We start from the raw sequence: 17,718 nt of genomic DNA on the forward strand, positions 1-17,718 counted from the left end.
AGGAACATAATGCACTCAGTGAAGGAACATAATGCACTCTGAGTGAAGGAACATAATGCACTCAGTGAAGGAACATAATGCACTCTGAGTGAAGGAACATAATGCACTCTGAGTGAAGGAACATAATGCGCTCTCAGTGAAGGAACATAATGCACTCTCAGTGAAGGAACATAATGCACTCTGAGTGAAGGAACATAATGCACTCTGAGTGAAGGAATATAATGCACTCTGAGTGAAGGAGCATAATGCACTCTGAGATGCACTCTGAGTGAAGGAACATAATGCACTCTGAGTGAAGGAACATAATGCACTCTGAGTGAAGGAACATAATGCACTCTGAGATGCACTCTGAGTGAAGGAACATAATGCACTCTGAGATGCACTCTGAGTGAAGGAACATAATGCACTCTGAGTGAAGGAACATAATGCACTCTGAGATGCACTCTGAGTGAAGGAACATAATGCACTCTGAGTGAAGGAACATAATGCACTCTGAGATGCACTCTGAGTGAAGGAACATAATGCACTCTGAGTGAAGGAACATAATGCACTCTGAGATGCACTCTGAGTGAAGGAACATAATGCACTCAGATGCACTCTGAGTGAAGGAACATAATGCACTCAGATGCACTCTGAGTGAAGGAACATAATGCACTCTGAGATGCACTCCGAGTGAAGGAACATAATGCACTCAGTGAAGGAACATAATGCACTCTGAGTGAAGGAACATAATGCACTCAGTGAAGGAACATAATGCACTCAGTGAAGGAACATAATGCACTCTGAGTGAAGGAACATAATGCACTCTGAGTGAAGGAACATAATGCACTCTGAGATGCACTCTGAGTGAAGGAATATAATGCACTCTGACTGAAGGAACATAATGCACTCTGAGTGAAGGAACATAATGCACTCTGAGATGCACTCTGAGTGAAGGAATATAATGCACTCTGAGTGAAGGAACATAATGCACTCTGAGATGCACTCTGAGTGAAGGAATATAATGCACTCTGAGATGCACTCTGAGTGAAGGAACATAATGCACTCTGAGTGAAGGAACATAATGCACTCTGAGATGCACTCTGAGTGAAGGAATATAATGCACTCTGAGTGAAGGAACATAATGCACTCTGAGTGAAGGAACATAATGCACTCTGAGATGTACTCTGAGTGAAGGAACATAATGCACTCTGAGATGCACTCCGAGTGAAGGAATATAATGCACTCTGAGATGCACTCTGAGTGAAGGAACATAATACACTCTGAGTGAAGGAACATAATGCACTCTGAGATGTACTCTGAGTGAAGGAACATAATGCACTCTGAGATGCACTCCGAGTGAAGGAATATAATGCACTCTGAGATGCACTCCGAGTGAAGGAACATAATGCACTCTGAGATGCACTCTGAGTGAATGCGCACTTGTGGTATAGGCATTTACAGCACACTTCCGGGTTGTCTGATCACGACTGATTACGACTATGAAGTGTGATAAAACGGATGCGATTATGAATACAATGAGATCAGCACACCCCTATTCTAAAACATCTCAAACAGCCAGCAGCATCAACAGAGAACAAGCATTTTGATGGGCTTCAGTGAGCATGGAAGTGAACAGGGTAAGGGAAAGACCTAAAGATCAAGGACCTTTTAAAGGGTTCTTCGGCTGTCCCCATAGGAGAACCCTATGAACCCTTTTTGGTTGCAGGTAGAACACTTTTGGTTCCATGTACATGGAAACCTGGAACCAAAAAGTGTTCTCCTATGGGGACAGCTGAAGAACTCTTTTGGAAACTCTTTTTCTAAGAGTAACTATGGAGCTACCGTATTTAGCTCACGTTTTCCATCTAAATAACACAAACTAACCAAATGTAAACATGTCTGCCAGTTGTTGGTAGCTAACTGCTTGTGCTGTCATACTATAAATAGTACAAGCGCATGGGAAAGAGTAGTTTTGGCTGCGACTGAGGGACTGGTGATGGATGGCTTGTCAGATGGATCCACGTGGGTTGGCGAGACCCCTCCAGCATAATGTTATTCCGAAATCAGCTACGGGCTAGGGCATCTTGAACATATTCCCTACACTGGACTGATGGCAGATCATTTGGGCGTTCTGTGGCTCCAGGGGAGTTTTTTATTATGTATGAGCCGGTCCATGGGGGACATGTGTAATACCGGCTGGGCTGACTGTGTCCATACCTAACAGTAATACGACATCAGGAAGAACTACGCCCTCTAGGGGTTTCAGCGCTATCACTAATGTCGCTAGCTAGCTAAGCCCCTGGCACAATGTCAACACGTTAATAGTCATAATACTCGTTAAACATTTATTTCACAATTTACATTCCACTTTGGCACATTATGAACCTTTTAAGAGAAATTAAGAGACAGAAACCAGTTGATTTTATTTTGACCATTGAGGTATAAAATAACGGTTTTGACAGCAGAAGAGAATGTGAAAGGTCAGTATGACATTACTTCTGGGTGACAGCCCTGGATTCTTATTAGCTATTTTTGTTAATTTAAATGTGCAAGAGTACAATGTCAGTCATGAAATGATATAGTGAATAAAAAGGTTAACTAAATGTTTTTGTCAAAGCGAGAGGTCAACAGGAAGTGATATTTCACTGACCTCTCACATTCTCCTCCTGATTAGCTTCACGTCAGGAGAAAGGGGCCGCTGCAGCCCAATATGGTGACCGGAGTATGGGCAAGTGGGTGTGTTGAAAGGAAAGTAGTGGGCGTGAGGAAAGGAGTGGCTGTATCAAGCGCTCTACTATCTATAGGTTAGACGGTTTTGATTGAGTTTTTTCCCTTCAGTTCCTTTAAGTTAACACGCAACTATCATACGTTGAGCTACCGTACGGCGAGAGTTTGGACTTTGCTTTGAGGGATTCTGAGTCGTATTTCACTGTAATAATTGTACATTTTCAGTTATAAAAGTGACGATGGTTTATTTGTTATTAAAAGTACTGATGATGGGTGTACTGTTTCTTGTATGTGTTGTCTGCTTACTGTGACTGTCACCCTGATATTGGCTACCAGGTAGCTATACTTCCCACGCCATTGCCAGTCAGTAGTGCTTGGCAAGCAGGAGCGAAGAGCACTGTGTCCCAGTGTTGTTGCCATTCATGCCCTCCCCATTGAGTAGTAGACTGTATGTATGTATCAAGGTGACATCTAGATGATTATCAATATTAGTTATTTCTTGTGTAGGCTGCGATGCTGTGATACAGCTGCCCAGTGAGAAGCACCTCAGTTTGGCAGGCACGCCGATACAACACCGGTGCCTGTCATTCGCACCGGCTTATCGACTTGCCGTGCAGCAAAATCAGCCAAGCAAAACTGTCTCGAGTGGCAAAAAAACAGCCCAATTAGCCGATTCGCTTTTCATACACCCACTCCTTTTGACACACACACTCGCTGGGTTTCTTCACGGCATCCAAATCATAGATTTAATGCATTGCTCAGTTATGTATAGAGCCATCGTGGAATGCTCTGTCACCAGAGGTTACTCAGGCAAAAAAGCAAGGTTAGCTTTAAAAAAACAGATAAAAACATCTTGTATCACAGCGCCACCACTCTTTCTAAAGAGCTAATTTAACTGTACTGTACATAAGAATATGAATATGTATGTATGAATAGTGTGTATATAGTATTTTTGTTGTCTCTTGGTGACTTTCCTATATACAACTCTTATTTTAATGAAATATCTTATCCATTACTGTATTTTATGTGGACTCCAGGAAGAGTAACTGCTCCTAACAAACTCGCCCATACTCCAGTCACCATATTGGGCTGCAGCTACCCACATCCTGGACGACAACTTACTTCACAACAGCTCTGTTCTGCAAAGTGCAAGAAGTATGAATGATCTAATTTCTGCGGAGGCCAGATTGACCATGCGGACCCTTTAATTAAGGTGGAAATGCTAGCTAGCTTTACCACCCTGTGTTAGTACGTTTTACTCATAGTTATTGCTATGAGTCTGAAATGTGGAACTTGATTTGAATGCTTTGAATATTGATCTTTGCTAAATCTATTCAAGAAAAGTCCAAATGAAAAATGTCAATAGTAGGATTCTTCAGCAATTGTTTCTGCGTTACATCTGGAAAATTTTAATAAAATATTTCCCTTAATGGGATACTTCTGGATTTTGGCAATGAGTCAGATGATACAATTTGTATCTCTGTGTGCAGTTTGACGGAAGTTGCTAACTAGCGTTAGTGTGCCGGTAGATAGAGCAATGACTGAAAGTCTATGCTATCACTAGTTAGCATTGACTAGAAAAACTCTCTCTAACTTCCTGGATGCATGGTATCCATGAGTTCATCTGACTCTGGGGAAGTAGATAAAGGACTTCAAAAACACTGAAGGATCCTTTTAACATTTTGTGTTGTGTCCGTATTCTTTTTGATAAGTGAAGCATGTTTTTGAATGAGAAAATAGAAATTACAGTATATTGACTGCATAGAATTTATACATAGACCTTTAATGTTGGTTTTATAGATCAAAGTGGCAAATTGCTCAGTTAATTGCCACAAAGTGCTTAGCTATAAATGGTTTGTGAATGGGAAAATTGATGACTACTTTGACTACATAGAATTCATAAATAGACCCTTCATCACCTTCAAATAGACCCTTCATCACCTTAATTGTGATGTAGAGGTCTGTTCATGAGTTACGAAGGAGAACTACACCGTTTGAACCACATCATTTACCCAGAGGATTCAACCCTGTGGGGATCTTTATGCACCATTGACCTCAGTGAGAAGAAGAAGAAGGTAAGTCCGTTGGGGGCAATGTCAGAAGCACACTTTTGAGAACAGCCATAATGATGACACTATGCTGTCATTGTAATGATGCATCTATTAAGATACATAAATGAGCTCTTGCATACCATGACATGAATGTGGTATAGATGTCCTATGGATACATTTAATTAACCTCTAACAATGTGGTTTGGACCTGTTATAACACGTTCATAAAATGCTTATAAATGTGTAATAAATGCGTTATGATATGTAGTCAAAGTAAAGTCTTTACCCATTATAGAAACAAAAGAGTATTTACCAGACCTGGGTTGAAATACTACAAATTGTATTTCAGTTATTTTAAGTATTTAGGCAAAGTTACTTTGAAATTACACATAGTAAAGTATTGACATGCATTTAAAAAAAACACACACAGAAAATAGCATTTTGAAATACAAATATTTAAATACTTTATGTATTTAAACCCAGGTCTGTTTGGTCCTAGGGGTATTTGAAATTTATTTATAGAAAATTGGAGCCTTGTTCGATGCTGTTGACAGCAGCCATTTGTTTAGATAAGTATTCAAGAACAAAGGCAACCTGTCACCACTTCGTCGTCACCGTCCTACTAGCCACTACCGATCCCTTTTCGTGTATCTGTTGGTTTTGTCTGATTGGTTTCACCTGTGTTGTGTAGTTAATTAGTGTCTGTATATGTAGTAGGTTGCCCCGCCCTTGTTTTGTGCGGGATTGTTTATTTGCTATTCATGTCAGTCGGTGTATCTTGTGTTCATATTCTCCGGTCTGTCTTTATCCTGTGTTGGATTGTTCACCCTGTGTATATTGGGTTGACCGTGTTTCTTGTTCACCGGAGAATAAAACTGTCATATCGCTATCTGCTCTCTGCGCCTGATTCCACCCACCTTGATTAGACGTAACAGAATCCCGCACCTGACCATGGAATCAGCAGGAGCAGCCGCGTCTCCTCTCCCATCGATGGAAGAGAGGGTCCTCCATCATACCAGCGTGCTTCACCGGATTGGTTCTGCTATGGACCAAATGATGGAGAGAATGGATCGATGGGAGAGGAGTGGCCTCCCCACCTCATCTCTACCAACCCCTTCTCCAGCACCTCCTGTTTCTGCGACCACATCTGGCTCTGGGGCTCTTCGGCTGACACTCCCACGGGAGTTTGACGGATTGGCGGCTGGGTGCCAGGGTTTCCTCCTTCAGCTGGAACTATACCTGGCTACCGTGCGTCCTGCTCCCTCTGGAGAGGAGAGCGTGTGCACCCTCGTCTCCTGCTTGACTGGGCGAGCCCTCGAGTGGGCCAACGCAGTGTGGAATGGTCCGGACTCGGCTAAGGATAATTACCCAGAGTTCACCCGCCGATTCCGAGCTGTTTTTGACCATCCACCCGAGGGTCGGGCGGCGGGTGAACGGCTGTTCCACCTGCGTCAGGAGACGAGGAGCGTACGGGACTTTGCCTTAGAGTTTAGGACTTTGGCAGCAGGAGCAGGATGGAACGACAGGGCCTTGATTGATCATTTCAGATGTAGTCTCAGGGAGGACGTCCTCAGGGAGCTGGCATGTCGGGACACCACATTCACACTGGATGGACTTATCGATCTGGCTATCCGTCTCGAAAACCTGCTGGCTGCTCGCGGGCGTTCGGATCAGGTCCTGTCGTTTCCAATCCCCAGCCCCCCTGTCCCGATCCCTATGGAATTAGGAGGTACGGCTTCGAGGGGGACCGGAGGAGGAGTGTCCTCCTGCACCAGTTGTGGTCGACGAGGGCACACGTCCGACCGGTGCTGGAGGAACTCGTCTAGGAGTTGGGAGGACAGGCGGAACACTGCTCGATCACCCCAGGTGAGTAAGCACCAAACTCATTCAGAGCTTCCTGTTGGTCATGTGTTTGTATTGACTTCTTTCCCTTGGTTTTTCCCCTCTCTACAGCATAAGGCGCTAGTCGATTCAGGCGCAGCTGGGAATTTTATGGATCGTGGGCTTGCGTTAAGGCTAGGGATTCCCCTGGTGTCGTTAGATCGACCTTTCCCCGTGCACTCCTTAGATAGCCGACCATTAGGGTCAGGAGTAATTAGGGAGGCTACGGTGCCGCCGGACATGGTATCGCAGGGTGATCATAAGGAGCAGATTAGCCTGTTCCTTATAGATTCACCTGTGTTTCCAGTGGTGTTGGGGGTTCCCTGGTTAGCTCAACACAACCCGGTGATTTCCTGGCGACAGGGGGCTCTTAAGGGGTGGTCAGAGGAGTGTTCAGGTAGGTGTATAGGAGTTGCCGTTGGTGCGACTACGGTGGGGAGTCCAGACCAAGTTTCCACCTTGCGCATTCCCTCTGAAAATGCCGATTTGGCTATCGCCTTCAGTAAAGGGAAGGTGACCCAATTACCACCTCATCGTCGAGAGGACTGCACGATAAACCTTCTGGAAAACGCTGCACTTCCTAGGAGTCACGTGTATCCATTGTCCCAGGAGGAGACAGTTGCGATGGAAACATATGTTTCTGCATCGCTGGGACAGGGGTACATTCAGCCCTCCGTATCACCCGTCTCCTCGAGCTTCTTTTTTGTGAAGAAGAAGGATGGAGGTCTGCGTCCGTGCATTGATTATAGAGGTCTAAATTCCATCACAGTGGGGTTTAGTTACCCACTACCTCTCATCGCTACGGCAATGGAATCATTTCACGGGGCGCGCTTCTTCACAAAACTGGACCTGAGGAGCGCGTATAATCTGGTACGTATCCGGGGAGGAGATGAGTGGAAAACCGCATTTAGTACTACTGCTGGTCATTATGAGTACTGCGTCATGCCATACGGGTTGAAGAATGCTCCAGCCGTCTTCCAATCCTTCGTAGATGAGATTCTCCGAGACCTGCTCGGTCAGGGAGTGGTAGTGTACATTGATGACATCTTGATCTATTCTGCCACACGCGCGGAGCATGTGTCTCCGGTGCGTAAGGTACTTGGGCGACTACTGGAGCATGACCTGTATTGCAAGGCGGAAAAATGTGAGTTTTTCAAACAGTCCGTTTCCTTCCTGGGGTATCGTATTTCCACCTCCGGGGTGGTGATGGAGGATGATCGCGTTACAGCCGTGCGTAATTGGCCGACTCCGACCACGGTGAAAGAAGTGCAGCGGTTGTTAGGGTTTGCCAATTACTACCGGAGGTTTATCCGGGGTTTTGGTCAGGTGGCTGCTCCCATCATCTCACTGCTGAAGGGAGGACCGGTGCACTTGCGCTGGTCAGCAGAGGCAGGCAGAGCTTTCAGTCGTCTGAAGGAGCTGTTCACCAATGCGCCCGTGTTGGCGCATCCGGACCCCTCTTTAGCGTTCATAGTGGAGGTGGATGTGTCCGAGGCTGGGGTTGGAGCCGTGCTGTCCCAACGCTCGGGCGTACCATCCAAGCTCCGCCCGTGTGCTTTCTTTTCGAGCAAGCTCAGCCCAGCGGAGTGAAACTATGATGTGGGGGACCAGGAGTTGTTAGCTGTAGTCAAGGCTCTGAAGGTGTGGAGACATTGGCTTGAGGGGGCTAAATACCCTTTTCTCATCTGGACTGACCATCGTAATCTCGAGTACATCCGGGCAGCTAAGAGACTAAATCCACGTCAGGCTAGATGGGCCATGTTTTTTACCAGGTTCCAGTTTACCCTCACATATCGGCCAGGCTCCCAAAACACCAAAGCTGACGCACTGTATCGCCTCTATGATACCGAGGAACGGTCAGTTGAGCCAACTCCCATCATTCCACCGTCATGTCTCGTGGCACCGGTGGTATGGGAGGTGGACGCTGAGATAGAGAGGGCCTCATGGTCAGAGCCGGCTCCTCCTAACTGTCCAGTAGGGACCAAGTACGTGCCGAGGGTGGTCCGGGACAAGCTAATTCGGTGGGCTCATACTCTTCCCTCCTCGGGTCATCCAGGTATCAAGAGGACAGTGCAGAGTCTGAGAGGGAGATACTGGTGGCCCACACTGGCTAAAGACGTGAGATTTTATGTCTCCTCCTGCTCAGTGTGTGCTCAGAGCAAGGTTCCTCGGCACCTGCCTAGAGGGAAATTACAACCCCTCCCCGTTCCACAACGGCCGTGGACACACTTATCTGTGGACTTTCTTACCGACCTTCCCCCGTCCCAGGGAAGTACTACGATCCTGGTCGTTGTGGATCGGTTTTCTAAGTCCTGTCGTCTCATCCCGTTGCCCGGTCTCCCTACGGCCCTGCAGACTGCGGAGGCTTTGTTTACCCATGTCTTCCGGCACTATGGGGTGCCTGAGGACATCGTCTCTGATCGGGGTCCCCAATTCACATAAAGAGTGTGGAGGTCGTTTATGGAGAGACTGGGGGACTCGGTTAGCTTAACCTCAGGTTTTCACCCCGAGAGTAATGGGCAGGTGGAGCGCCTAAACCAGGATGTGGGCAGGTTTCTGCGGTCCTATTGTCGGGACCGGCCTGGTGAGTGGGCAAGGTATGATCCATGGGCCGAACTAGCCCAGAACTCCTTACGCCACTCCTCTACTAACTTGTCTCCTTTTGAGTGTGTGTTAGGTTACCAGCCAGTCCTGGCTCCATGGCATCAGAGTCAGACCGAGGCTCCTGCGGTGGAGGAATGGGTACAGCGCTCCAAGGACACCTGAAAAGCCGCTCAGGACTCATTACGGTTAGCGGGAGAACGGCAGAAGATGAGTGCTGACCAGCACCGCAGTGAGATCCCTGTGTTTGCACCGGGGGACAGGGTCTGGTTCTCGACCCGAAACCTGTCCCTCCGCCTGCCCTGTCGGAAGCTGGGGCCGCAGTGTGTGTGGCCGTTCAAAGTCCTGAGGAGAATAAACGAGGTGTGTTACAGGTTACAACTTCCTAGGTATTACCGTATTAACCCCTCGTTTCATGTGTCTCTCCTCAGGCCGGTGGTGGCTGGTCCTCTGCAAGAAGGTGAGGTGCCTGAGGTCCCTCCTCCCCTTCTGGACATCGAGGGGTCCCCGGCGTACACAGTTCGGGGCATTCTGGATTCGAGATGCCGGGTAGGGGGCCTACAGTACCTCGTGGACTGGGAGGGGTACGGCCCGGAGGAGAGATGCTGGGTTCCGGTGAGGGACATTTTGGACCCTTCTCTCCTGATAGAATTCCACCGCCTCCACCCGGATCGGCCAGCATCTCGTCCGCGGGAGCAGCGCGTCAGAGGGGGGGGTACTGTCACGACTTCCGCCGAGGTTGGCTCTCCTGCCTGTTCAGGCGGTGCTCTGCGGTCGTCGTCACCGTCCTACTAGCCACTACCGATCCCTTTTCGTGTATCTGTTGGTTTTGTCTGATTGGTTTCACCTGTGTTGTGTAGTTAATTAGTGTCTGTATATGTAGTAGGTTGTCCCGCCCTTGTTTTGTGCGGGATTGTTTATTTGCTATTCATGTCAGTCGGTGTATCTTGTGTTCATATTCTCCAGTTCGTCTTTATCCTGTGTTGGGATTGTTCACCCTGTGTGTATTGGGTTGACCGTGTTTCTTGTTCACCGGAGAATAAAACTATCATATCGCTATCTGCGCCTGATTCCACCCACCTTGATTAGACGTAACACAACCCTCCAAAATATGAAGGTCGTTACTATGGAGGGTGAATAACAAAAATTGAATTATGATGCAAGTAATAACATAACGTAATAGCAATATAAATATGACAGATTTTCTTCATTTTGGGGAATGGATGTTGATTTAACATACCGGTATGTTTATTGTCATATACATTATTACAATATATTCTGTCAGAATATGGTCGGGGCATTATGTGTTATGGTTAATTATTACATATCAACTGGAGTGACAACTGCAGCATTATTTTTGATGAATGAATGTGAAACACAACCTTTCAGATTGAAAATAATAATAATTCCAGGAGGAAGCATATTGACTGCAAAGAAAATAACAAGTAAATGTATGTTATTAATGAGACTTAAACCAATGGGGGATAGTTGTTTACTATTCCACTACTGCCCCTTTCCATATCCCGTCTGTCTCTCTTCCTCCCTCTCCTTTTTTCTCCCTCATTATTGTGATCTCTCAACATTTGAGCAACAATCTGTTCTAATTGAGACAATAGAGGGACTTGAGAGAATTCTAGATTAAGTATCAACCATCAGTGGTCTGTCATTTGAAGCAACACATCACTTTCTCATGTTAGCTCTACACTACCTATCACTAATGAGTGCAGTTGTGAGATTCCTAGGTTAGTGATAGGTTGAAGATGAATTCAAATGTTTGGTGATTACGTCGATATTACTGTTTTTCTCCATGTAAAATATTGGATTAGATAGCTTTGAGGAATGGATGGTGTTTTGTACCATCGCTTGTGGTTTTAAAAGGTTATTTTGGGGGGTAATATCAGGGATTAGTATCAGTAATTGCATCTCTTTGAATGGATAGACATTTTGTGAATAAATTCTGGGATTGGTGGGAAAGTTTAGGTAAATGATATTGGAAACTCTAATGGGAGATTTTACCAGATTAGTATTCGTGTAGAGGAAAGAATTAGATTTTGGGGGAGTTTACCTTCTCAATTGGAGAGCTGCTGGGTGGTATCGGGCCTTCATTTTCTTCCTCGAGCCAATTCCTGCGAGCCAGTTCCTCCCATTCTGCCTGCATCTTATCCCAGAACTCTGTGTCCGACTGATGAGAACAGAAGAGAAAGAGGTGTTGGAAATGATTTCTGCTTCGTAATGGCCCAATCCCACAATCATCCACTGGACATATCCCATTCCCATGGCCCTTGGTGACACCCTTATGGGATTTAATGGGAGCTAGATACTACAGGGTCATGTTCATTAGAGCACACTGTAGCAAACTGTTTCTCAACAGAAAATGAGCGTTTCACCTTGTTCAGATAGGATATCCCCGTTTCACTCATTATTGGTCTGTTTTCTTCCGTTTCTTTCATATTGAAGTCAACTCTAGTGTAAGCAATATGGTATAAACTCCACATAGCCTTTGGTGTTTGTGACAATACAAAAAAAAGTATAAATACAATGCTAGTTAGAGCTAATAGGGAGGGCCAACAATTAAAGGGTCTAGAGGTAAAAACAATGGAATAGTTTAGGATTGGGTCATTGGCTTTATATACCATTCTCTTCCAAATCTTCAATGAGCAATTTCCATTCTAACCATTATTGGCTGTCCCCGATCCAAAAGAATATCTTGGTTGACAGAGGGTCGTCTGTTCTTTTGACAAGTCAATTGGTAGACATTTTAAAACATGTATTTTTTTTTCATTTATAAACGTTTTACTAAAATCAACTACATGCACTGAGCTTGTCTGATGTTTAAGCACACTGTTTGATGAAATAATTAACACACACAAATGACTCAAGAGAGAGCCAGAGATCAAGATAGACAGAAAAGAATTTGAAGAAAATGGTTCCCAACTCTCCTACTCCTGCTGCTACTGGCCTTCGCAGATTCTGCCGTTAAACTCCTGAAGTTGCTGGGGGTCGGCAACCTTTTTAATGTGGAATACCAATTTACAATTTATCATACCATTTCTACCGATCTGCATGCAAGTTATAATTTTCAAAAGCATTTTCATGGAGCAGTTTCTATTAAATTTTTAAAACATCTTAGTATCTCAAAATCATTGTCATGTAGTTAATCTAAATTCGATCTAAATCAAAATTAAAATGATCCAAATCAATCTAATGCAAGAGCACCTGCCTCTGCCAAATGAACACATTGTATGATAGCCTAAACCGTGAGCCATTAGCAGATAAATAACAGAGAGAGGCCTATATAACAATGCAAGTAACTTGTATTGCCAACTACGTAAAAGAAAACAGACAAATAAAAATAATTTCAGGTAGAAAATACCCTAATAAAAATAAATCTCCTATAAATCACATTGGCTACGCATGGCAGTTTGTTCATGTTCTTTGAATCGCGTCATCTCTCTACGCCGCCTGTCTACAACGAACTTAACATATTGTATCAACTATCAACTGGGTCCGGCCCACTGGATGAGGGATCGACATTTTTCCCTTTCACCCAGAGGCTCGGTGGTTATCGAAAGGGAGAGAGCTGGAAAGATTTTTTAATACATTGAGGAACTATTGTCATTCTCAATAGATGTAAAAACAGACTTTACTTGCTGTTTAAGGTGAAGACACAATTACTTTTCATTCGTGGTGGTGAGTTAAGACAATCAGAAATACTATCTGACATGCCCAAATGGCCACATTTATACATTTACGCACAGGATAGGTAGCCTATGCCTACCTCTATGCACAATCAGGTGTGCGTCCTTACTCAACATTGACAGGAGCGCTCCAAACAAAAGACAATGAATAAATTGACAAAACTAGTAAATGAAATAAACCAAAACGTGTCTTACAGGTGTAGCATAGGTTTGAGCTCTGCAAACAATGTGTCCACTTCAATAATGAGAACAGTAAACGACTGTAGAAATAATATAGCCTATTGAATCTATTAATAGAAATTACCGAAACCAAAGAAACATTGTAGATTAGAAATGATGGGGATTTATGGTAAATGTACTATTGGTGATATACACTACATGACCAAAAGTATGTGGACACCTGGTCGTCAAACATCTCATTCCAAAATCATGGGCATTAATATGGAGCTGGTCCCCCCTTTCCTGCTATAAAAGCCTCCACTCTTCTCGGAAGGCTTTCCACTAGATGTTGGAACATTGCTGCTATAACAACCTCCACTCTTCAGGGAAGGCTTTCCACTAAATGTTGGAACATTGCTGCTATAACAGACTCCACTCTTCTCGGAAGGCTTTCCACTAGATGTTGGAACATTGCTGCTATAACAACCTCCACTCTTCAGGGAAGGCTTTCCACTAAATGTTGGAACATTGCTGCTATAACAGCTTCCACTCTTCTCGGAAGGCTTTCCACTAGATGTTGGAACATTGCTGCAGGGACTCATCCGTCAGACTTCCAGATGGTGAAGTGTGATTCATCCCTCCGGAAAACATCTTTCCACAGCTCCAGAGTCCAATGGCGGGGAGCTTTACACCACTTCAGCCGGCGCTTGGCATTGCGCATGATGATGTTGGGCTTGTGTGCTTAGTAGTGAGTGTTGCGACCGAGGACAGACAAATCGTCTGTCCTCGGTTGCAACACTCCCTACCAAGCTACAAGCTTCAGCACTTGGCTATCCAGTTCTGTGAGCTTGTGTGGCCTATCATTTTGTGGTTGAGCCGTTGTTGCGCTTACACATTCCACACACTATGAAGATTGCATGGCTCGATTTTATACACCTGTCAGCAACAAGTGTGTCTAAAATAACCAAATCCATTAATTTGAAGGGGTGTCCACATACTTTTGTATATATAGTGTACGTAATGGGGAATTGATAGACAATAACAATCAAAGGGAAAAATATTCACACAATTAAGGCATGAAACAATGAACGTGCACAAATTGGCAGGACAGATCGCATTCTGGAGAGAGACGTGCCTTGTGGATCTTAGCCACATTCCCCTTCTTCTTGACTCAACATTTTTTATTTTTTTATTTCACCTTTATTTAACCAGGTAAGCTAGTTGAGAACAAGTTCTCATTTACAACTGCGACCTGGCCAAGATAAAGCAAAGCAGTGCGACACAAACAACAACAGAGTTACACATGGAATAAACAAGCGTACATTCAAATTTAAAATGATGATCTTCACACATACTATACTGTAGGTCTAAGGAAAATTTAATAAATGGTGTCATGTCCAAAGCAAAAGCTATTTATGGAAAAACCCATGCAATTTCACTTATTTTTTTATATTATAAAATTGCTTGGCGTGCCAAGGCAAATACCCTCGCGTGTGCCTTATGTTGCAGATGCCTGTCTTAGAGTGATGGACTGTGACATTCCCGCAGCCTCCGCAATCCACTGAGACAGGCACGAATCAGACACGTATCTCATGGGCCGCTCAACAAAAATAATCTGTCAACCAAAAGCCTTTTCAACAAACAATTGACCTGTTGGCCAAATGGGGTCAGCCCTAATGTCCACAAACTTGGAAGGACCAAGCTAGTGCATTCGGAAAGTATTCAGACTCCTTCACTTTTTTCAAATTTTGATATGTTACAGCCTTATTCTAAAATGGATTAAAATATTTTTTTCTTAAATCAATCTACACACAATACCCCAGAATGACAAAGCGAAAACAGGTGCTTAAAAATGTTTGCAAATTCATTAAAAATAAAAGTATTCAGACCCTGAAAAAAAAATTGAATCCAATTGCGTGTTTTGTTGCCTGTGTTTGCTTACTCAATTCGCATGCCCCCAGTGGCCTCTGTCCAAGACAACACACTGCGATTTGAACAAAAAATCCATAATTTCACCCATTTACTGAAGCATACTTCTCCCGCTGCTAAATGTGGGTCTTGTCAGTTCAAATTAGCCTCAATAGACAGATACGCTATATTTGGAAAGAAGCCATCTTCAATGGGAACAGAAGAAACAAATACATTGCCAAACCTTCGGATTACATTTTTTCTAAGTAACCTTTTTTTGGACAGAGAGTCTGCTGAGACCAAGGTCTATTGTACAGATGAGCCCTGTATCAAACAGACACATTAATATACGAAAAGCAAAATAAGCATATAAAACAAATGCATTCAGAGAAAGGGTCCTCAATCAGCCATCTGAATTGCCCTAGTCACCAATTCTTCCAATTTTAGAGTTTTGGAGATTATTCCATAAGTAAGGTGTAAAAAAAACTAAAAGCAGATTTACCTAACTCAGTGGAGATCGAAAGGATCTCCAAAGTAAACCATCCCTGAGGCTGAGCCTGGTAGGTCGTATGTCTGCAGGTTCCCAACGAAGTAAGACGGAAGTCTAAGCAACAGGGCTTCATAAACAAAAAGAGTGCAATGCATCAATCTACAAGACTTCAAAGAGGGCCAGTCTACTTTCTGATACAGAAAGCAATGATGTGCACTGAACCTGTCACCCGTAATAAAGTGTAGTGCGTTACGATAAACTTTGTCCAGTGGTTTAAGCACAGTGGCAGCTGCATTCATATAGGCGATATCACCATAAACTATAACCGGTATGTTGATTGAATTATTTGTTTTCAGCTATTTAATGAAAGGCATCCTATTCCTCTCAAGGAACCCTGACTTAACACCATCAGAAGAAAAACATTGTGTCCTGTTTGTCACGCCCCGGTCTTAGTATTTTGTGTTTTCTTTATTATTTTGGTCAGGCCAGGGTGTGACATGGGTTAATTATGTGGTGTGTTTTTTCTTGTTTTTTTTTGTAGGTATTGGGATTGTGGTATAGTGGGGTTATCTAGAAAAGTCTATGGTTGCCTGAAGTGGTTCTCAGAGGCAGGTGTTTATCGTTGTCTCTGATTGGGAACAATATTTAGGCAGCCATATTCTTTGAGTTTTTCATGGGTGATTGTTCCTGTCTCTGTGTTTGCACCAGATAGGCTGTTTAGGTTTTTTCACGTTTATTGTTTTTGTATACTGTTTGTGTTTTCATCTTTATTAAAGATGTATACAAATAACCACGCTGCATTTTGGTCCGATCCCTGCGACACCTCCTCTTCAGAGGAAGAGGAGAAAGAAAACTGTAACACTGTCTGTCAGGTAGTTTCAAACCAAATGCAGGCTGCCTAACCCAGGCCAATTTCAGACAGTCGACAAATGAATAATGGTGACAGGTCAAGTTTCAAAAGTCTTCCACAAGCCTTTAAGAAGGGCAGCACAACACTGCCTTTTGTCCAAGCAATTTACATTGTCATTTATCACCAAAGAAGAAGCAGATATAGTACTGGCCTGAAATCAGACTGATGGACACTGGAAAATATCTAAGCTGTGTTGATTAAAGATTGACCATTTTTCAATAGGAAAGAGTTTAGAGATGGGGTGATAATTATTAATCTCCTTTATGGAGAGGAAGCACATGGGCAGTCTTCCAGACCCTAGGGATAGCACCCAATATAATTCTCAGGTTTAAAATGTGTCAATCATTCTACAGTTAGAGGACCAGAATGCTGCAGCAAGAGAGGATCAAGCAAATTAGATCCAGAAGTTGATGGATCTTCCATCATGCCAACTAGAGGCTGGGAAAAGCAGTCGATTGACTGATCAGGGTAAATTAAACCACCATTTCTTTCAAATAAAAGTCCTGCGGAGATAACACATTGATTAAAATAATCACTTATCAAATGTTTCTCAGTAAATATGTTAGATCCACAGCTTTCTTAGGCAGGGAGAGATTCATTTCTGCGCTTTAGTGCATTAACTGTTTTCCAAAATTTAGACGGGACACCATCAGAATATGAGATAGAAAGTAGCATGATTTAGCGTTCTTGATTGAGGAGGTGTATCTATTTCTCAATTGCCTGAAAAGCTGGCAATCAGCTAAAGAGTAAATCAATGAAACAGATAAATGCGTATTTTGGCTTATGGCAAAACCTATAACCAAAAGTTTAAAAAATAAAATAATGATAATAATAATAATATGGGGATAGTGATATTTAGATAACATGACGCCACAAGAGATTATTTCACATACAGTACCAGTCAAAAGTTTGGACACACCTACACATTCAGGGGTTTTTCTTTATTTGTACTATTTTCTACATTGTAGAATAATAGTGGAAATCCAAACTATAAATAACATATATGGAATCATGTGGTAACCAAAAAAGTGTTTTTTATATTTGAGATTCTTCAAAGTAGCCACCCTTTCCCTTGATGACAGCTTTGAACACTCTAGGTATTCTCTGAACCAGCTTCATAAGGTAGTCACCTGGTATGCATATCAATTACTTATTAAAATGTTAATTGTGGAATTTTTTCCTTCTTAATGCGTTTGAGCCAATCCGTTGTGTTGTGAGAAGGTAGGGGTGGTATACAGAAGATAGCCCTATTTGGTAAAAGACCAAGTTCATATTATGGCAAGAAATGCTCAAATAAACAAAGAGAAATTA

The 17,718-nt window shown here is 43.5% G+C and overlaps 1 protein-coding gene across 1 annotated transcript in view; it reads right to left on the reverse strand.

Annotated features, from left to right (window-relative positions):
* pex5lb (peroxisomal biogenesis factor 5-like b) overlaps window positions 1-17,718 on the reverse strand; it is a 161,151-nt gene that overhangs the window by 22,139 nt on the left and 121,294 nt on the right. The window contains exon 7 of the mRNA XM_064943118.1: window positions 11,308-11,424. Coding sequence (XP_064799190.1) covers window positions 11,308-11,424 — 117 coding nt within the window. The remainder of the gene's footprint in view (window positions 1-11,307; window positions 11,425-17,718) is intronic.

This window comes from Oncorhynchus masou, chromosome 3 (genome assembly GCF_036934945.1).
Source record: "Oncorhynchus masou masou isolate Uvic2021 chromosome 3, UVic_Omas_1.1, whole genome shotgun sequence".
In the NCBI taxonomy this organism is placed as follows: domain Eukaryota; kingdom Metazoa; phylum Chordata; class Actinopteri; order Salmoniformes; family Salmonidae; genus Oncorhynchus; species Oncorhynchus masou.